Below are 22,500 nucleotides of genomic sequence, written 5' to 3'. Positions count from 1 at the left end.
CTGCACATTTCAGCCCTTCTTCCTTGAATCTCTTCCACTGTTTCCCAAAAGTGCTCTTTGAAGGCAGAAAGTGGTTTTTCTGGCTTTGGGGTTTGATCTGACCGTTCCAAAGATTTCAGGCTCTTAGGTTAAACCCACAGCAGTGTAGCTCAGCTGGTTGTGTGTTCTGAGTCACCGTCCTGCTGAATGGTCTCGGTCTTTCAGTCTTAAGTTGTGACATAAGACATTTTTAAGACATTAGTTTTGCTGAGTAAAAGCAATAACATTCTATCATCATATAACTTTATCTAGAGGATAGAATTATCTGGCATGAGACGAGTTCCACCTTATCTCCATTACACCAGACCATTTTTGGTCTCCAACATGCTTTTGAATAAACTCCAAACGGGATCTGATCTGGATTTGTCTTTCAGTAGCGTCTTTATTCATGTTCCATAAGGCAGTTTTTTCCCATTTCTGCCTCTTATTTGTACCCTTGACCTCCTGGAGGCTTTTCGGACAAGTTCTTCCTTATATGATCGGTGGGTTTTGGCAATTGTCATCTTTATATCCTTAATTTTGGCTCACTGACCTTCATGGTTTCCTTCATTCTTTAACAATCTCTGGAGCCTTCCAGAAACATGTGACTGTATTTTGGGGTCATGTGACTCTTTAAGTTTAAACACTCAGATGCCAAATGCACTTAAAAGCTTTTCCTGTTTTGATTATGTTTTGTCCCTTTTGACAACGTGGACTATTTTGTGTAAATCTGTGACATACATTTCCAATTCTATTTAAATTCCTTCCATATGGTTAAACTACAAATACTGAGAATTCAAATTCAAATTCAATTTAGGGGGACATGGTGTCTTAGCGGTTAGCACGTTCGCCTCACACCTCCAGGGTTGGGGGTTCGATTCCCACCTCCACCTTGTGTGTGTGGAGTTTGCATGTTCTCCCCGTGCCTCGGGGGTTTCCTCCGGGTACTCCGGTTTCCTCCCCCGGTCCAAAGACATGCATGGTAGGTTGATTGGCATCTCTGGAAAATTGTCTGTAGTGTGTGTGTGTGTGTGTGTGTGTGAGTGAATGAGTGTGTGTGTGTGCCCTGTGATGGGTTGGCACTCCGTCCAGGGTGTATCCTGCCTCGATGCCCGATGACGCCTGAGATAGGCACAGGCTCCCCGTGACCCGAGAAGGTCGGATAAGCGGTAGAAGATGAATGAATGTATGAATGATATTCAATTTATTTGTAATGCGCTTTTAACAATTGACATTGTCTCAAAGCAGCTTTACAGAAGTATAGAAACAGAAGAGAGAAAAAATATATATTTATATAAGAAGAAGAAGAAGAAGAAGAAGTAAATGAATACATAAAATTAAAGTTAAAATTTATTTATAAATATTAAAAATGTAAAATACCATACATCTATTCCTGTCTCTAGCGAGCAAGCCGCAGGTGACGGCGGTAAGGAAAACTCCCTGAGAGGACACCAGAATGTCTAAAGTCAAAAATTCAGTGTTTGCTTTCAATTTCAGTGACGATTCATGCACCAGAAATAACTGCAGAAACGGTCTAAAGGAGGATCAATGTCATGCAGGGATTTTTTAAAGCTTTATACTCAGAGGCTTGTGCTAATCTTTGACCTTAACTAAACCCCATGAGCGATCGCGGACGACAAAGCCGGTAAAGCGGAATACGAAGAGTGTACCTTAATACGCCTAATGTTTTACTGTCGATGCATAATTACGTCCGTTGCTCTGTAACAGTCATCAGCTTCGTTCTATTCACGACTCTATATAAAGTAAAGATGGTTTATAAACACATATGTAAACTCATATATTAACAATAACCGACTCCTTCAGCAATATCCACTTGCATTACAATTACTGTCAAAGTTACTTAAAGGAAGTTAGTGCGCCGAGCCAAGTTCCCATTATACCGTCGTGGGAATATCAAACTTCACCAACTTTTCTCCTTTTAAGGGAATTTTCACTGAAACCAAAGCAGAATCATTATTTATCGTTATTTTCGGGCTTCAGTATCCGACCGCCCCGAGATACAAATACTTTACACAGTTTATTACAGACTAAACATTTTTTTGTACAGTATCGTGCCTAAAATACTAAATACTATTTTCATATCGGTTTTAAGGATAAGCGACTTGACTAGATACTTTATAAAATATCAAATAAATAAGCAAGAGTAAATATTTAATAATTAATCAGCCCACATGGCACTTTTTTAAACTCCTCGCTCTTTCCCACTGAAATCTGTAGCCCAAAGTAACACAAGCGGCCGTTTACAGTGAGAAGGTCTGAAAAAGACACGCAGAGTCAAAACACCGAAGAACCTACCGGCTTTAAAATGTACCTTCTTGTAATAGCTTCTCTAGATGACCTCGGCTCATGCTGTGGCGTCCCTGCCGAGGACGAACGCGGTCGAGAGTCCAGCTAGAACACAAACCCTACATACCAGTGCAGATGCTTTACAGAGAGCCTGCTGCCATGCTCCCAGGGGAGGAGCACAGGTTATGTCATCATCTAAAGCTCACCGGCGCTTGTGATTATAACGGGTCAGAAACGAGAATAAGCGAAACAATGACGAAGGTGGAATCGGATTACTTTTTTAGCACGATAAGCTCCTGACTGCAGAAGATGAATATCAAAGAGAAGAACCGAACGTTCTGACTGCTTTCTGTTCATCACGCCAAAATCTTTTCCAAAAGATTGCATCATATTTTATTCACCGAGTGACCTGAGGATTTTACTAAATTGTAGTTCATGCGTTTCACTCACATCCGAAGACAAATCTAATGGAGGAATTTAAAGCTACACACTGTATGGATCCTGTATGTGAGTCCAGCTTCACTCATGTGACCGGATCACAATAGACAGACGGAGCACACAAAGCCGCTGACAAAGCGTGTCTTCATTCTGCTTGTTCTCCGTGATCTTCACTTTACTAAGCCCTACAAGGACCCTATTGAGCACAAGGACCTTCCTTCTACTAAACTGTGTTACGTTGAACAGCGTGGGGGGAAAAGACCGTGCTTTTGTTCTATTCATCCGGGGTAGTAATTATCACAAAAACATGACACTGAGGGAGGCTCACACAGTACAAAGCACATAGGAAAGTCATAATGGAACATGGTGCGTTATACCCGCTGCATATTAATAGCATTTTCCTTCTTAAGATTTCTTAATATGGAGGAAACAGTCAGCGATACGGTCCGATCCAGAAGGAGAACAATGCAACGCCCTGAACACTGAACATCGTTGCAGACAATGATGGGGTTTAGTTCTAGCTTTAAATTTTACTCCATTTATAAAGCCACCTCTGTAATTTAGTCCTATTATAAGCTGTACTATCTAAACCGGTCATTAAACATGAACGAGGATAGATAAGCAGAGCTCGACTCGGCACATGCAGGTGTCCCTGAGATGAACACGCCAAGCCCTGTAATGGTTCTCCACATCTCTTCATTGAGGTCTGAAGATGCCATCAGTTTTAATTCTTAGATCAGTCAGGAAGGATGGTCCACCTTTTTGGAAAAGGTACAGAAGCATGTTTTAACCTTAAGAGGGAAATTATGGGGATGTTCTGAACGAAGCTATGACTTATGGCTTGGATTCATCCATCTGTCAGTCTGAGCTCCATCCAGCCACATATTGCCCTAAACTCTGAACAGTTTCATTGTCCCTACTGACGATAAGCATCCATCCATCCATCCATCCATCCATCCATCCATCCATCCATCCATCCTACCACCACCAGGTTTCACTGCAGTAAGATTAAGGTGTTCTCAGAGTAATGAATAGAGTAGATGTAGGACTTGTCTGAAAAAGTTACAGTTTGGTTTCATCATATCAGTCGTTCTTCTCCACACGCTTTCTAACGTGCACTCTCATGGTTAATGACTTTCTTCTTAACACTCTTCCATGAACCCAGGTGAGCGCCTGGGACGCGGTGGTCCTGTGATCGGCTCCTATCGTCCGAGCCGAGGACAGTTTGTACTTTCTTCCTTACTCTTGATTGCCCCTCTAACTAAATTCCTCCTAGACTCGCTCACTGACTTTTCATCCTGTAGTCAGTTGAAGTTTTTAATAATGCAATATCTGGTGTCTGCAGGATGTTTATAGTTTGTAGAAGCTTTCACCATCTCTCATGATCAGAAGTGCAGCATGGAGACTAACATGCTACAGAAGCAGAAGCTATCGGAAACAGCATCAGAACGTCGGTATAAAAAGAAGGACGCAGCCCGTTCACACCGAGTCAAGAGACAGATCTGTTAGCGGATGTAATTAAAATGCACCCGTTTTAATAGGAGCTTCAGACAGGCTCGGATCTCATGCCCGAGATATGCTGCGCTTTGAGTCTCTGCTTTTTCTGAAACACTACGAGCTCTCTTGCTGTGAGATCAACTGCAGTTATATACGGTTTTCTTTTGTATTTTTATCTTCAGCCGGTGAGTAACAAGGTTTGGTTAGAATGCAGACATTATCAAGAGACCCATCTGCCGATTAATAGCCAATTAATCAGCAGCAATTAAAAACAATAGACAGATTGCACGTGATATTTTCTGTGCTAGCATTTATACAGTATCTGAATTTGGACATTTACAATCCACATTAACTAAGATGTTTGTTTTATTTTGTTAACTGTAGTGAACTGTAGTGAACATAACAGCTTAGTGTTTGCCCCTTAAACCTTAATAGCTGTAAAGGATGGGGGGGGGGGTGATTGGGACAGGATTGTGGGGTCATGAGGGGGTTTTGGGTTGATGGCAATTATACAGTAGCTTGAGTCAGAAGCTGCATGATGTAAGAAACCGGACTGCACTTTTTAGGCTGTGCTTAAAATCAGTGAAATATAGAACATTAAAACCATAATCATTATATGAACCTGAACCAAAAATAGATCTTTTTTTTTTATATCTTTTTTTTCTTTTTGCTTGTTTGTTTATGTGCTTTAATCCCGTGATGGTTGCATTTCACTGAACATTTATAGAAGCATCACAAGATGTGCCGAGAATTATTTAAAAAAAAAAACAAACTTAAATAACAAGGATTATAAATAGCAGTGTTAATTTATTATTATGGAAATGTGTCTCGTACAAACCTTTCATGTTTACTGTCAATTAGGGACAAAGTGTGAAAGCAGAACTTAAGTGACTGTGTTAGGAAGCAAGGAGACATGGCCACTGAAAGGGAATGTTGGCAGTCGCCCACGGTCCGTCCTGTCCGACTGTACCGTCTTGCCAAGAGGTGTTGAAGAGAGGCCAAAATCAGCACATTAGGCCACCATTAAGAGTACAGGAGCATATGGATGGCACAGCAGGGGTGTCTACAAAGCCTGGAGAAACCTAGAACCTCATATTAACATTAGGAGAGCATGTTTCTGGAGGAGGGTTAACAGTTTTTTTTTAGTATAATCAATAAATATATTACATTGTGCGTGTCTGGTTTTCCTGGTATTTATATCTAGGAACAATCACCCAGATGAAGATGGAGTTAGGGGAGTTTTTCCTCACCACTGTCACCTCTGGCTTGCTCATTAAGAATAAATTGGAGATTTTTTTAATCGGACCACCGGATCAAACACCATAAAAGATAGTTTCTTTAAAGTGTGTCTGAAGGATTTCTACATTCCTACAAACCCGAGCTCATTCAGCACTGTGGCACAATTTTAAAAGGAATATATATACAACCTTGAACTTTTCCACCATGATGCTGACCCTCTTGGTCATGCCAATTATTTCAGAAAAGCCAGCAGCAGCTAAATGTTACGCAGAAAGGTTACACTTCCATATCGAAGCGGTGTCTTTAAGGGTTAGGGTTGCAGGTAACGTTCGCAAATTCGAGCCGTTGCTCAGAACCCAGTGGTTATAATTGCATTCCAACCAATGCTCATGGCTATGATACTAATTATGAAATGTCTACTTTATTATTGCATGTATTAGCAATTTAAATAAATATTCATGACACTTTGAATGTTAAAGCCAGCTTCTTTTACCTGTTTAATGTATTCTGAGCTTGTTTGTTAAAAAATAATGTAATACATTAAAAAGCTTTGTGAGTTCTATGTATAAGAAACAACCAGAAGATATTTATTTTCAGAAACATATTTCTTTGGTCTGTTCCACTGGCAATGCAGCATACTGTGTATATCTGAGTCAGATGTATGCCAGGAACACATTAACAGAGCAGCAAATGTGAGATGTGACAGCATTCTACATTCAGCCAGCCTCAGTGAGATTACTTCATACTGTGTGTGAAATGTAGCTGTCATCGATAACACTCGACTTGTGATGTGTTTTGAGAACAGGAAGGAGAACGGGGTGATGCGCTCGCACATGGTGACACGGGACAGATCCAGGACACTGGGATCACTCGTAGCGAATGAACGGCTTGGACACAAAAGAAAACTTACTTCAGGGGTTTATTGGGAAGGGCAGCACATCCCAGTGACTGCAGGGTATTTGTGTCGTTGGTGGTTTTTCGAGAAGTAAAATGTTTTACTGAAACTCAGTCTGCACAAAGTGAGAGCTTATTATTCGGTTTAATAAGCCGTAAGCCGTAGCACTGCCATCTCTTTGTTGCAAAGTGGCTTAAATGGTTCCTTTATTATGGGATTCGGCCAATTAAACACAGTACCATCGCTAGCCTAGACTCATCCAGGCAGCCCATCCCACCACACTAAGCATGAATGGGCTAATAATGATGAATCAACTCTCTTTTTCTGCCCATGTTTATCTTTTCTCCAAGCCACAAGCTCTGTGGACACAATTAGTAAATTGATGGCCAGTGCTAAATTGCTCTATTCATTTGGTAGGTGGGAGGGCAAGCTCAGCAGATGGCAAAGTCATCCCTGGTCCCAGAGCTCACCCACACAGCTGGACCGTGCGTGAAGAAGAACTGAAAACTTGCACCATCAGTCATTTTTAAAAGGACTACCCCAGCTGGGGTTTCTAGGGCTTTCCCCTAGGGTTACATTTCCCCTCGCTAAATTATAGACTGCCTATCCTCACATGCTAATGAGTTTGGATGGAAACCAAATGAAGTGGCTGATATAACAGACACGTCACCGCTGAGGTGAATCAGGAGGGGTAGAAAGTGCAGGGATGAGTTGGGACTGAACAGAATGTTCCAGCATGACTCAGCCGTATTGATTATAGCCGCATCATGCCCCACGTTGTGCCACATCAGACCTGATGTCATGTGTGCATTATGACAGAACCACCAAAATCTGTATGAAGGTCTGTCGGGTACATATGGGCACAAGTTACTGTCCCACCCCCACTATAATAACAACGAATGGCATCACAGGAACCCATCTGGCATCGGGGTCTGTATTAGAGCATGCATGTTTGGATAATTGAAACGGTTTTTAATGACACGTGAGCGACTGATTTAAAATGTCAGTGAGGTACATAAACAGCTAAGATATAATGCAAAATTATTTTTTTTTGTCACCACAACCAACAAAGTAAGAACACATACTCTTTGTCTCTTTCTTTCTCTCACACTCTCTTTCTCTCTCACTATAACCAAAGGGGCTCCAGGTTTCTCTAACAGAGTGCTAGTGCTGGTGTGGAATATAAAGTAGCCCTGCTAAGAAATTCACGAGAGACATTTCACACACACACACACACACACACACACACACACACACACACACACACACACACACACACACACACACACACACACATTAGCCATGCTCTTCAAATCTATGTACCACACGTACTGCAGCCGGTACATTTTGTATACCTTATGACATGTAATAACACACCCTGTGTCATATTCACGGAGAGGAAACACAAATCTTGTATATTCCTGAATGACATTGTGTCCTTGCTGCTAAGAAGATAAAGTATACCCAGGACAGGTTAGGTGTATGTACATTTGTCACTACTGACTAATATGTATGGATAGTGGACATTATCACAGATCACAGCAGGGCTTAATGAATGTTTAAAGAACCGTGCTTATACTTTATCTCTGAAATCTGTTGAATTAAAATAAATAACGGTGTGTAGCTGAGCACTGTGTAAGTCAGACTTAAACACTCTAGGTGCTCAGGCCACGGTCTAAGAGTTACTTCATTTCTCATTTCAGAGCTTATTCGTGTTTTTTTCCCCCCTAAACAGCAAAGCTTCTAACACATTAAGCTTTAATAGATACAAGCTTCATGCACCTAAGTCACCTTGTTTTATTGAAAGGCGCACTGCGAATCACACTCTACTTTAGAGATGAATCAGCATTATGAATGTGCGCTATGGATCAGACTTACAGTAAAGACAAGCTGGGCTTCTTTAATAGATTATATGTGCGTGTAGATGTTGGTCTTTGTAAGAGCAAGGCAGCTTTCTTTTTCACCCCACCAAACCCCACCACCCCCTCCACACGCACCCCTCACCCCACCCCCCGCGCGCCCCCCCCCCCCAAACACCCCCCCCCCCCCCCCCCCCAGCAACCTTGTCTTCTCTCTGAGGTCCGTGTCCATGGTGCTGAAAATCAGCCGCAAATCGAAACAAACGCCGCTTTTTTACATTTTCGGCACGTGTTCGTTTTTGAGAAGTTGAAATAAACGTCATTCCTGTCATTAGATTAGAAGAAAAGAAAAAAAAGAAGAAAAAAATTGACTCATTTCTTATTCAGACTTTGAGGACTGTCTGATTTTCCTAGACAGAAAGACGAATAAAGGCAACCATTGATTGCAACAGGAGGAAAGCGAAACCTTCCCATGCGCTCAAACACACACACACACACACACACACACACACACACACACACACACACACACACACACACACACACACACACACACACATGACTTAGCTGGACAATGCACAAGCTCTACCTTCTCTGTCACAAAGGTGGATCGCGTCCAAGCTCAGATTCTTCATCACGTCCTCGCACGGACTCGTGGGGCTGCTCACACTGCCAGCCACGCGTGGCACCTCCATTTCTTCTCACTGATGATATCCCAACAGCAGATCCTGCACTGAGTGGCTCGTCTTGCCTTCCTTCTCTGTCCCCTACCCGGCTTTCTCGAAGCATGACGTCAGCAAGTCGTCAGGAGGGATTTGTGGTAAGGATAGGCTGTGCACTTGTACACCAGCACACTTCTGTATTTTATGTATATACACACACCTGTACACCCATCACCATTCATTCATGTAACTATTTAATCAGTTGGTTTAATTCACTATTCCTGTAGCAGTGAAATGCATAAAATCAACAACAGATAATGTTCACATCAGTTCTGAGGAAAATGCCTAGATTGGTTAGAATCTTTTTTTGAAAATGATAAATTCATATAAATTCATCAATTCATAAATTCATGATAAAATACATATTTATATAATATATAAATAAACTATTATATATGTTTATACAAATCTTTATTAATTTAGTCTACATTTTATTTATTAATTTTCTTTTTCTTTTTCTATTTCTTCTTAACAACAACAGAAACAACAACAACAACAACAACAACAACAATAATAATAATAATAATAATAATAATAATATTGTAGGTGTGTGTGTGTGTGTGTGTGTGTGTGTGTGTGTGTGTGTGTGTGTGTGTGTGTGTGTGTGTGTGTGTGTGTGTATGTGTGTAGGTGGGTGTGTGTGTGTGTGTGTGTGTGTGTGATTAATAAGTAGTAATAGGTAATTAGTAGGTGAGTACTAGTAGAATATTAGTAGTATATTTAACATTGTTGGATGGAGTCTGTTATCAGTGCTTAATAATAATAATAATAATAATAATAATAATAATAATAATAATAATAATAATAATAATAATAATAATAATAATAATAATAATAGGTGGTATCCAAAATAAGCTGTGTCCAGTATTCTACACACTTCTCTTATTCACCTGGGGATTCACATGTGTACATTTAGAGTGTTCCGATCTACATTATTAACTGTTCTTATCTTTTAGTTAGATATATATATATATATATATATAACCAATCTGTTTTAGTTACATTCACCTGACATCATTAATAACTTCCTCTCTCTTCATTTCTGTTAGTTAGTTAGTGCAAAGCCAGATCTATATACCACGTATACTAAATAGCACAAAATGCTGCATTTCTCACCAGACAGCTGTGTTTCCTCAAACTGCAATGTGACCTTGTAACATCAGCTCCAGATTCCCTGCTGAACCGCACACATGTGATCCTGCCTCTCCAAACGGCCCACAAGGATGAAAACATGACCTCTAGTTAACAAGTTCATCCGTTAATAACACTTTTATCCTTCTCAGGGTTGATTCGTGTTAAACAAAAACTATCCCAGGAACATATACAGAATTTTATTATGATATTTAGTGTAAATGTTGTGAGAAATGTTTGTTCAGCTTCTGGATGGTCAAACATGGTGGAGAGATTATCTGTGAACGAGATGTAAATCACATCGACTTCTTACGTAACAAGATTAACGGCCATCTGCCTCTAGCATAGAGTTTCACTTCAAACACTTGGACAATAATTGAATCGAATGAGTAATTGAATGAGATTTATTGTTATAAATAGCAGCATAGCACATATCATGTGTTAAATAATCTGTCTCTGTTTGGACACTTGTTGACTCCTTAATCCAGAAAGTTCTACTTATTTATATGGTGCTGGAACCAAACATGTCATCATTTCAACAAATGATTTAAATAATGCTAGTGCTGAATTAACACTGTTTGTTTAAATACCATGGATCTGTTGATATGTCCAGATGTGCAGAACTCACCCATGGGATCAGCCAGAACAATCAAATGAATCCGACTGCATGGCAAATGTGGTCTGTCTGAGTTTACATCACAGCACAGACTCCCTGGTCCTCTGATGCAGTACCATATTTCAATTCTATTTCCATCCTCCAGAATCACACGTCTAGAATAACAACTTTATCTTTTATTTCAAAATACTTTATCTCCTCGGCTAACAGCTGAAATATGTATATGAACATGAGCATAGGAAACAGTCAAAGGTCAGGCTGTGAAAAAAACAGGATCTCCAAGACAAACCCAGTACTCGGAAATATGAGCAAAGCAAAAAAAAAAAAGAAAACACAGAGAACAAAAAGCTTAAACAATGCCTTGGTGTGTTGCACAAGTGTATTGTGGGAAGTGGAGTCCTTTACGACTATGTTTGTAGACATGGAGATCACAGTTTGGTTTTCATTCATTCATTCATTCATTCATTCATCTTCTACCTCTTATCCGAACTTCTCTGTACACGGGGAGCCTGTGCCTATCTCAGGCGTCATCGGGCATCGAGGCAGGATACACCCTGGACGGAGTGCCAACCCATCACAGGACACACACACACTCTCATTCACTCACTCACACACACACACACTACGGACAATTTTCCAGAGATGACAATCAACCTACCATGCATGTCTTTGGACCGGGGGAGGAAACCGGAGTACCCGGAGGAAACCCCCGAGGCACGGGGAGAACATGCAAACTCCACACACACACAAGGCGGAGGTGGGAACGGAACCCCCAACCCTGGAGGTGTGAGGCGAACATGCTAGCCACTAAGTCACCGTGCCCTCCCTTGACTTTTCATGAAACTTCTAAATATAAACACTAGAGTTTCATTTTTGCTTTAAAACAAATAAACACCATTTAAATCCGATCGCTGAATAAAAGAATTTCCGAGTTTAAACATCACAGTTTTTCTTTTCCATCGTTTTCGCTCAGATCCCAGGCTTCAACCCCAGACTTTGGGTCAAATCTTTATCGCTCTAGGACTTTTCATACGTTTGGTTTACATTTATTAAGATACTGACAAAAAACAAACCCAAAGCAATAAATTATCATATATTACCTACATTAAGCTTTCTTGAAGCTGTCAAAACATGGAACTAAATGGACGTGAATGAAACGTTCCCTTGTGTTCTTCTCCTCATGAAGCATCCAACGATAAGTTATTTTTGGAATAAAAACGCTGCTCACCTTTACTTAGGTTCGGTTGATTTAACGGCTAAGACCATGCACAAGTATCTCAGATATCTATTGAACACCATTTGCCCATTAACATGTGATTTCCTTTGACAACACATCCAAGAAAAAGATCATAAATAACCTCTTTGTACTGATGGGTTTGTGAGGCTGATTGCTGCTAATACATTATGCTAAGCTGTTTTCCCAGTCAGCTTCTTGACAGTGTTTTCATTCATAAAGCCAAGTGACTATTTCAGATATATCGTAGAGCCGTGACTTAAGTTCTTTGGACAGTCCATTAATTTATGCTGTCTTGGCTGAAGATATTTTCTACATGAACCCTTGACAAAGTCTATCCAATTTATAGCATGTAGTTAACACAGTATTCAGTTCCTTTACTGGTACAAATAACCACATCCCTTCGGCAAGATGAAACCTCGCGTATCTGGTGGCCAGGAGAATTTTTGCCTGAGGTTTCAAGGCTGTTTAATTTTTAAATGTTTCCTATGGAGGCTTCAATCCGGCATTCCTGCGGTTAAAGAGTCCAGCTGAGAGAGAGCTGCTCTGTTTCTGAGGAAGACGAGCTCAGCTGGCTGAAGAGTCACGTGTAATTAGGCACGCCGACATAAATCAAGCCAGACATGCAAGAAGATCTTCGGTGGTGGTCTTATGCTTGGGTGTAGAGCTCGGTGCAGTGGTGGCAGGGGGGGTAGTGAGTGTGTGTGTGTGTGTGTGTGTGTGTGTGTGTGTGTGTGTGTGTGTGTGTGTGTGTGTGTGTGTGTATGCGTGTCTTGTAGGTAGGCAAAAGAAACGGTAATCCAGTCTGTAGATTAATGCCTGGGGTGTAGACTGCTCCCAGAGTAGGGTCATTCAACTCTACCAACCCCCATACTCTCTCTCTCTGTCTCTGTCTCTCTCTCTCTCTCTCTCTGTCTCTCTCTTTCTGTCTCTCTCTCTCTGTCTCTCTCTCTTTCTCTCTCTCTCTCTCCCTCTGTCTCTCTCTCTCTCTCTCTCTCTCAGTCCCCCCTCTCCCTCTCTCTGTCTTTCTCTGTCTCTCTCTCTGTCAGCCCCTCTCTCTCTCTGTCTCTCTCTCTCTCTCAGTCTCTCTCACTCTCTCTTAGTCTCTCTCTCTCTCTCTCTGTCTCTCTCTCTGTCTCTCTGTCTCTCTGTCTCTCTCTCTCTCTCTCTCTGTTCCCTTTTCTTTTTCCCATTAAATCCTTTACTGAGCCTCAGTGATTGTATTACAGGCCTAATATACTCTCAGACTCTCATTTGTTTTGTTTGGTCCATTAGCGGGTGGTGGACTGAAAAATGGCTTCACAGCAGATGCTGATACAGTGATGCATTTGTTCCCAAAAGCTATTCATAGTTTCCAAAAAAAAAAAAAGGAGGGGTAGATTAAGACACATGGGCATATGTAGGCACAACAGCGATGAAGGCAGGTGATTATGTAGCAGGGGTTTAAATGTTAATCTGTGGACTTCAGCTCCTCCCCAGCACACAGGCACACAACATCAATATTAATCATGTTTCCTGCCGTATTATTGACGGTAAACTAGGAAACTCACAGAATTGAATGTTTCTGCAGATAAACACGTGCAGTTTTAATGCCGCAGGATGAAACATTATTCCAGATACTCCAGTTCCCTTCCTGTACAAACACAAGATCTGTAAGCTGATCAGCAGCTATAACTTGACCTAAAATTGTGTGTGTGTGTGTGTGTGTGTGTGTGTGTGTGTGTGTGTGTGTGTGTGTGTGTGTGTGTGTGTGTGAGAGAGAGAGCATGTGTGTGTGGGGTGTGTGTGTGTGTGTGTGTGTGTGTGTGTGTGTGTGTGTGTGTGTGTGAGTGTGTGTGTGTGTGTGTGTGTGGGGTGTGTAGTGGTTTTGAGAGCAGAGGGAGCTGTTTTGTGTGGTGTGTTGTGTGTGTGGAGTGTGTGCTGCTTGTGTGTGTCTTGTAGTTGTATTTTGTGTGTGGGTGGGTGTATTGTGTGGCGGTGGTGTGTGTGGGTGTGTGTGTGGTGTGTATGTGTGGCTGTGTGGCTGTGTTGTGTGTGTTGTGTGATGATGTGTGTCGGTGTGTCGGTGTGTCTGGGGGTGTGTGTGTGGATTTGTGGAGTGTGTATCGTGTTGTCTGTGTGTGTCGCGTGTGTGTCGGTGTGTCGTGCGTGGTGTGTCGGTGTGTGTGTGTGTTCTGTGTGGTATGTGTGTGTGTGTGATGTGTGCTGTTGTGTGGTTGTAGTTGTGTGTGTGTGTGGGGTGTGTGAGTGTGTGTGTATGTTTGTGTGTGTGTATGTGTGTGTGTATGTGTGTGTGTGTGTGTGTGTGTGTGTGTGTGTATGTGTGTGTATGTGTGTGTGTGTGTGTGTGTGTGTGTGTGTGTGTGTGTGTGTGTGTGTGTGTGTGTGCACCCTGAGATGGGTTGCCACACTGTCCCAGGTGTCCCATGTCTTGTAACCCCAAGTCCCCTGGGACACACCCCAGGTTCCCTGTGACCTGGTATATAATTATCAGTACAGAAGATGGATGAATGGATGGATGGACAGATTATTTCACACGTCCACCACATTACGATGATCATTCTATTTTACTTTCACAATAAACACGATTTGTTTTGCGGCCACGAATAATTGTCAGAGCCGCCGTTATAGAAAATAAATCAGATAAATCAAAATAAATCAAATAAAACTTCTAACTAAGCAGGTTTAACAACTCGACAGTGGTGACAGATGTTACAGAAATATTTGCTACAGAAACAGAGGAAGGTTTTATGTAAATCTCGCATCAATAGTCATTAAGTGAGTCATTTATTTTTCACTCAGGATCGTTTCAGACGTCTAGCGCTAATCCGACACCGTCTCCATCGTTCCCCAAACCCGTTTGTCAGCTGAGTTTAACACATGGCAATGCAGTTGTAATGTAAACCCACCGCAAGTCTACTTACTTATCATATAAACCCATATGTCAGCTAAAATAATGACTGTAATAAAGACTTGGCCAAGATCTCTGACTCTCGGCTGAAGAGAGGTGCTGTTGGCTGGATGATAGTTCATAACGATGATTCGGGCCTCTTTATTATTTCTTAGGAAAGACATTAATACGACTTAATACTACATACGATATTTCAACAGAGATTTCATTCATTTTTTTAGCATTAATTATTTATGCAGTGCTTATTATGGCTTTATCAAGGGTTGGAGTACAATTGACGTCGTCTCAAAGCAGCTTTACAGAGCATTAACATAGAACAAAAGGTTAATATAAAGAATAATATAAAGATTAATTGAATAAAAAATTCAAGATTAATATTATTCATTCATTCATTCATTCATTCATTCATTCATTCATTCATTCATTCATCTTCTACCGCTTATCTGAACTTCTCGGGTCACGGGGAGCCTGTGCCTATCTCAGGCGTCATCGGGCATCGAGGCAGGATACACCCTGGACGGAGTGCCAACCCATCACAGGGCACACACACACTCTCATTCACTCACACACTCACACACACACACACACACACACACACACACACACACACACACACACACACACACACTACAGACAATTTTTCCAATCAACCTACCATGCATGTCTTTGGACCGGGGGAGGAAACCGGAGTACCCGGAGGAAACCCCCGAGGCACGGGGAGAACATGCAAACTCCACACACACAAGGTGGAGGTGGGAATCGAACCCCCAACCCTCGATGTGTTTGTGATGTGTTCGCTACTTTCACAGTAAAGAATCTACCTGCACTGCTTAATTATACATTACTGTAATATTGTGATTACAAAAACAGACTCTTACAATATAAAGCACGTGAAACGTTCAGACAAGTTTCTGAGGACAAGTTTCTGAGGACAAGTTTCTGAGGACAAGTTTCTGAGGACAAGTTTCCTGTCTGCTTCGCTGTACTGAGCTGGATGTAATCACGAGCGGATCATTTCCCACCATCTGAGCTTCCTGTTGTGATGGTTTGATCACATATTCTTCATCAGATCAGATTTTCTGCACCTCAAAAAGTCCGGTTTCAGTGAAGCTCTTTAAAAAGTGATTACTGATCGACACACCTTCAATTTTTTAAGTTAATCAGCCAAATCACATTCGGTGAAGAAAACAATCGCACTTAAGTAACGATGGTGCTAATATTAAAACGGTGTTAAGTGATGAATAGTGTTTCATTATGTGTCGATGACATTATATTTATTATATAAGCAGAGACGATGTCGTTCTAGATTAAATCCCGATTTGTCAGGCATCCAGGTTTACTGACAGAGCGACGAGACGCTGATACCCCAGAGTGACCTCATGCCTGTGTTACCTTCTGCTGCTCCTGTGCAGTGATGCTGTCATATCTTGACCTGCAGGAGTTCCTGAATGCACTCTGATTATAATTACTGTTAAACCAGTGCAGCGTAGGAGAAGATTCAGAAGATGTAGCTTTACATTTTTACACCCTGGAAAGATTTAAACAGGAGTTCATTCTCTTCTGAGTCAATATTCTTATATGATAAAAAAGATGTACAATTTAAATCTTCTAATCCACAATTTTTTTATCTTTTAAATAATGAACGAGACTCGGAGAGTGTTTTCAGTAAGGAAGCAAACTTTAGGCTATTTTAGATATAAGAACAAGGCTAAATGACTCTCTGTGTTAAACCGTGCAGGATGCAAGCAGGTGGATGAACTACGGCATTATTATATCGTTCTACCTCTGTAATTATTAACATCCACCTCTGATTAACATCCATCTTCCTGCTATGAACGTTACTTTATCAGTCTTCATCAGGAAACGTACGATTCAGGACACTTTCTAATAAATAAACAGATAAACAGCTGAGAGATTAAGGGTCTGGGGTAAAGCTGAGGTACAGAGTGTTTATAGTATTATAGTATAATACTTAGTATAGTATTTATACACCGTATTTATACACAGTATTTATACACAGTATTTATAGCATTATAGCAGGGTATTATATAATGAATAATAATAATAATAATAATAAGAAGAAGAAGAAGAAGAAGAAGAAGAAGAAGAAGAAGAAGTGGGGACACGGTGGCTTAGTGGTTAGCACGTTCGCCTCACACCTCCAGGGTCGGGGGTTCGATTCCCGACTCCACCTTGTGTGTGTATGGAGTTTGCATGTTCTCCCCGTGCCTCGGGGGTTTCCTCCGGGTACTCCGGTTTCCTCCCCCGGTCCAAAGACATGCATGGTAGGTTGATTGGCATCTCTGGAAAATTGTCCGTAGTGTGTGTGTGTGTGTGTGTGTGTGTGTGTGTGTGTGTGTGTGTGTGTGTGTGTGTGTGTGTGTGTGAGTGAATGAGAGTGTGTGTGTGCCCTGTGATGGGTTGGCACTCCGTCCAGGGTGTATCCTGCCTCGATGCCCGATGACACCCGAAATAGGCACAGGCTCCCCGTGACCCGAGAAGTTCGAATAAGTGGTAGAAAATAAGTGAATGAATGAATGAATGAAAGAAGAAGAGGAGGAAGAAGAAACATATACACAGTGATTTGGAAAAACCTGTTCAGATTCAGATGAATTTTCAGGGGTAGGAAGTATGGGTGGGATGTGTGGGGTAGGGGGAAGGGGGTATTAATGAAACATCTCACTTCTTGAAAAAAAACACACATATTTCACCAAAACAATGTTGGCTTGTATTTATTTGAATGATTTTATTTCCCTTCTGCGATCTATCTCCCTACAGAAGATCTAAACCCTGCTAGATTTAACCACAAACAGATCACAACGCTCCTGGGCTACAGTCGAGAACCTTGAGATGAGATTTTCACTTATAGAAGCTGACCAGAATTTAAAAAGCAACAGAATTACTCGGCCACGTTCAGCAGCACACGGCTCTGCGTGTTCCTTCAACACCGTAGGTGTTAATTGAACTCAGGGGATTTTGCCGTGAAGGCAGTTCATGCCGATGCATGACAGCTCCCTAATGAAGCCGCCCTGGACCGGGTTCGGTGTAATCCATGTGACTCTACACTTTAACATCGCTTCTTATTTACACACAAATTATTTTCCGTTTAAATTCTTTTAGAGAACATGCAGTTAGAGAGGTTTAACCTTCATGTAGCCTGGACGGTCGTGTAGATTAATGTGTACCACGTTATAAAAATAAGGTATTAGTTTTAATATATTTACGTATATTGAAATATTTGTGATATGCTCAATAATTCTGGTCATAATTTGTAGGTTGCAAAAAATAAAAAACGATCTCACATTCTCGAAGACAGATTTATATATATATATATTAGATCCTAGAATTTATAGTAATAGAGCAAGAGCTTCTTTTCTGTGTCACCATTTTTTTGTGATATTTAATGAGCGATCTCCATCAAGCATGATGTCACTGATGGAATCTTCGGACCCCGAGCTGTTGAAGCAGAGACTTAGACACATCATGTGCTGCCACATCGATCTCTTACCGGCGAATAAAAGAATTAAAAACAAAATCTTGGATGCCGTTAAAGAGCATTTATTAATTCTCTAGATTGATATTCAAGCTGCTCAGGGTGGATTTTTTTTTTTTGCTATTAAAAACCTATTAACGTTACGTCTCTTTTAACGAGTGAAAGTCGATGAGAAGCTTTTCAAGGTTAGTGTTGTGGAGGAACTCTAGGGAAGATCATCAATAATGCAGCAGTACATCTCCCCCCGCAGTCATTTTTGTACTATCAAGGAGCCTTTCTATTAATAAATTGTACTTATAAATAATTTGAACAAGAAATGAAGCCAGGAGCTTTAGAGCTTCAGGTCACATTCATGCTTTTATCGCCCTCTAGTGGAAGTAGGGGGAAAAATCACGAGGGTCGATTGTTCATTTTTTCAGGTATCATTTGTTACTTTTTTTTTTTTTTTTAAACGGTTGTTTTCGATGTAAATTTACAGCCATATAATCTAAAATGTTCATGTTTGCTTTTCTCTTATGTAGGCCCCAAGAACAGCTCTGAAACGAACAGCTCGGAAATGGAAAAGGAGGAGGAACCCGAGCTTTTGTCTGGCCGTGAATGCTGAGGAGATCACTGAGTCATCGCTGTGTGTTTGTCAGCGAAACGTTATAAAATCCAGGCGTATAAAAGAGTAGCAGACGAGCCGAGGAAAAACCCGGATGCCCCGGACTGTCACTTCTCGTCCGGTCTAACGTGACACAATTAGACGTGATTAACACATCGACGCTACCGGGTTTATCTTTATCTGTAAAACAGGCCCCATGTGCCTGATACATGAAGAACCTTTTCCAAGATCAAAGAGCATTTACTCTTTCTGTCTCTCAGCATGCGGTCTGAAAGCATACCGGAGAAATATTTAGAAATCCTCTGGTAAAACTAACACCTTAATATGAACCAGATTGGGGAGGAAAGGAAATGACAACTCTCACAATACGCTAGGGAAAAAAACATTCTTTTCTGTATGCACTTCCTAATCGGCCCTGGTGTTGGATTCCCAATTTGTTGCATCTGTTGAATTCATGATGGTTTCGAATGCGGTGTGGAGAAATCAGTGCCTCTGTCATTTCGCTCATGGATTTGTGATCCAAACAATGTGGCTAGGTTTAAAGGGCAAAGACAAAACCGGGGGAAAATAAAACAGGTCTAAAAAAAAAAAAAAAAAAGGGAATTGTTGCATTTTTTCATGCCTCCACCGCAGGCTGCGATTCACGCATCTTTATTCAGGACTTTGGCATTTACAGCATTAAAAATGAGATGTAAAGTTCTTTTCAGATTAAATATTGCAATACGATCCAGCTCTCCTTTACACAGTATTGGTTTACAGTTTGGTCAGACGGTGACACGTAAAAAGATGTTCTCTCCTCAGGTCCTTCTATAGGGTTAGGGTGGGTTAGGGTTAAGGTTAGGGTTAAGGTTAGGGTTAAGGTTAGGGTGGGTTAGGTTTAGAGTTGGGGTTAGGGTTAAGGTTAAGGTTAGGGTGGGTTAGGGTTAAGGTTAGGGTTGGGGTTGGGGTTAGGGTGGGTTAGGGTTAAGGTTATAGTTGGGGTTAGGGTTAGGGTGGGTTAAGGTTAGGGTGGGTTAGGGTTAGGGTGGGTTAGGGTTAAGGTGGGTTAGGGTTAGGGTCGGTTAGGGCTAGGGTGGGTTAAGGTGGGTTAAGGTTAAGGTGGGTTAGGTTTAGAGTTGGGGTTAGGGTTAGGGTCAGTTAGAGTTAAGGTTAGGGTTAGGGTGGGTTAGGGTTAAGGTGGGTTAAGGTTAGGGTCAGTTAGGGTTAAGGTTAGGGTTAGGGTGGGTTAGGGTTAAGGTGGGTTAGGGTTAGGGTCAGTTAGGGTTAAGGTTAGGGTTAGGGTCGGTTAGGGTGGGTTAAGGTTAAGGTGGGTTAGGGTTAGGGAGGGTTAGGGTTAGGGTCGGTTAGGGTTAGGGTGGGTGTGGGTTAGGGTTAGGGTCGGTTAGGGTTAGGGTCGGTTAGGGTTAGGGTGGGTTAAGGTTAAGGTGGGTTAGAGTTAGGGTGGGTTAAGGTTAAGGTGGGTTAGAGTTAGGGTGGGTTAAGGTTAGGGTTAGGGTGGGTTAAGGTTAGGGTTAGAGTTAGGGTGGGTTAAGGTTAGGGTGGGTTAGGGTTAGGGTGGGTTAGGGTTAGAGTTAGGGTGGGTTAAGGTTAGGGTGGGTTAGGGTTAGGGTGGGTTAGGGTTAGAGTTAGGGTGGGTTAAGGTTAGGGTGGGTTAGGGTTAGTGTGGGTTAGGGCGTGTGCTGCTGAGCTCATGAGCAGATTGGTGTCACTGTAATGAGTCAGCATGAGTGTGCTCGTGTTCACGGCTCATTAAAACACATGGGTAAGTTCAGAATGTCTCAGCGGCCCAACAACAGTGGCTGGGCGAATGAAGCTGAGCCGGCGAAGAGCCATACCAGGGGTGAATGGGTTCACTGGAGGATTCCAGAAAAATGGATCACACAGGATCTGGCAAATTGCACTTTTCTTCATTGTATTTTAAAAAGAATCTGTTATTAAACGGAACGACCAGGATCTCAGGGCTCGATTTAGTCTCGACTGGGATTGTGACATTTCAGAGAGAAACGAGAGTACACAAAAAAAGAGAAATGCGACGTCTGAAAGTTTACGTACATTTTATTCTTTTGTAACAAGGCATGTAAAGGACATTCAAACGTACCACACATTCATGGCATTAATATAACTTTACTGTATATCAGAACAGTACCAAGGAGTTTATCTGTCAAAATCACAGATTACAAACGAGTCATTTACAAGGCACTGGCCAAGTCGATCTGATCTAAACTAACAGACACGAAAGAAAGAGATTATAAAACTAATGAATCGATTTGGCAGAGCAATAAAGATTAGTGCTTTTATTTATTCACTTATCGGCGATACGAATGCTCCGATACCGTTAACCTGTACGTCGCTGTACACGATTATCACAGAGCATTTGCTCATTTGGTTGTGACTCGAGAAAGACAAAAAAAAAAAAAGAAATTAAAAAAGTGCTGGCCCTGCATCACAAGGCCATGTCAAACTATCAGGACGAACTTGTTTCTGTTCCCTTATTTTCTCCTGTTAGCGAGCAAAAGAAAGAAAGATAATTCTACGAGTTTGGTCGCTCACAAATCACACGCTTAAAAAAATAGTATTTAACGCATACAAAGCACTAATCAGGTATATCAAGGCAGCGATATTCTGAAATCAGGCAGCCTGCGAACTTGATTGGAACACGACTGCGGTGCTTTAAGTAGAAAACATTTTATATCGTTTATATGGCAAAGCGATTTCTTTGCATAGTCGGTCGATTCCATTTTGCAGTTAATACTGACAGGAAGTTTTTTCTTCCGCTCGTACGTACCATATTCGGTATAAAAACCCTACAACGCTACATCACCCAACTACGATTCGATCATCTGCGGCTGTCTGGAAATGACCACGACAAACTGGTAGGCAAAAGTATAAAAGACTATAAAACTGCAATATGCACAAAATGTATTTCAACAATAATTCTAATCACATGGAAGGTCATGCAGAACATACGGAACAATTAAATGCAAATACAATAATACTATACATGTAAAGATTAAGCGATGCTCTTCAGCGAGATTATTCCATGAGTGGTTTAGCTACATCCAGGTCAAAATGCTGATGAGATATTACAGATGTTTTGGAAAAAGCTTTTTTAAAAAAAAAAGGCACTTGACGGGATTCGACGTCGAGAGGACGACCGACGACGTTCACAGCTTTACATGCGATACGGTGACCGGACTACGAGTCTCGTACCTTTGCTGCTGCGATGTCACTGATGTAAGGAACCTACAGTTTGCATCGATCTGATAAAACACACACTCTTATTTTTTTCTTATTTTAAAAATTCTCAAAGAACAAAAAGTGGTGAAAGGCAGAAAAAGAGGTAGTTAAAACAGCTGGACCTCACTGACTACGTGTCGCATTAGTAATGCTCGGGAGTCGAGCACGTTTTCACACTGAGGGTATGAGAGTGTGTTTCAGGCTTTGGTAGAGGTGCGTGAGGGACGCAGAGCTGGCAACGTGAAAATCTTAGACGTTAGAGAGAAAAAAAACGAACGAACAAACAAAAAAAAGATCTA

The 22,500-nt window shown here is 41.4% G+C and overlaps 1 protein-coding gene across 2 annotated transcripts in view; it reads right to left on the bottom strand.

The window, feature by feature from the left end:
- phyhiplb (phytanoyl-CoA 2-hydroxylase interacting protein-like b) overlaps positions 1-9,023 on the bottom strand; it is an 18,084-nt gene extending 9,061 nt beyond the window's left edge. Inside the window, exon 1 of one of the 2 annotated variants that reach the window (XM_027157188.2) lies at positions 8,843-9,023. In XM_027157188.2, the coding sequence (XP_027012989.1) occupies positions 8,843-8,948 (106 nt within the window). In that variant the 5' untranslated portion in view covers positions 8,949-9,023. Of the gene's footprint in view, positions 1-2,334; positions 2,498-8,842 lie in introns of those variants that run through there. The other variant, XM_027157190.2, reaches the window with a different exon arrangement.
- Positions 9,024-22,500: the final 13,477 nt, after the last annotated feature.

This window comes from Tachysurus fulvidraco, chromosome 8 (assembly GCF_022655615.1).
Source record: "Tachysurus fulvidraco isolate hzauxx_2018 chromosome 8, HZAU_PFXX_2.0, whole genome shotgun sequence".
Classification (NCBI taxonomy): Eukaryota; Metazoa; Chordata; class Actinopteri; order Siluriformes; family Bagridae; genus Tachysurus; species Tachysurus fulvidraco.
This window is presented reverse-complemented; position numbering and strand designations above follow the sequence as displayed.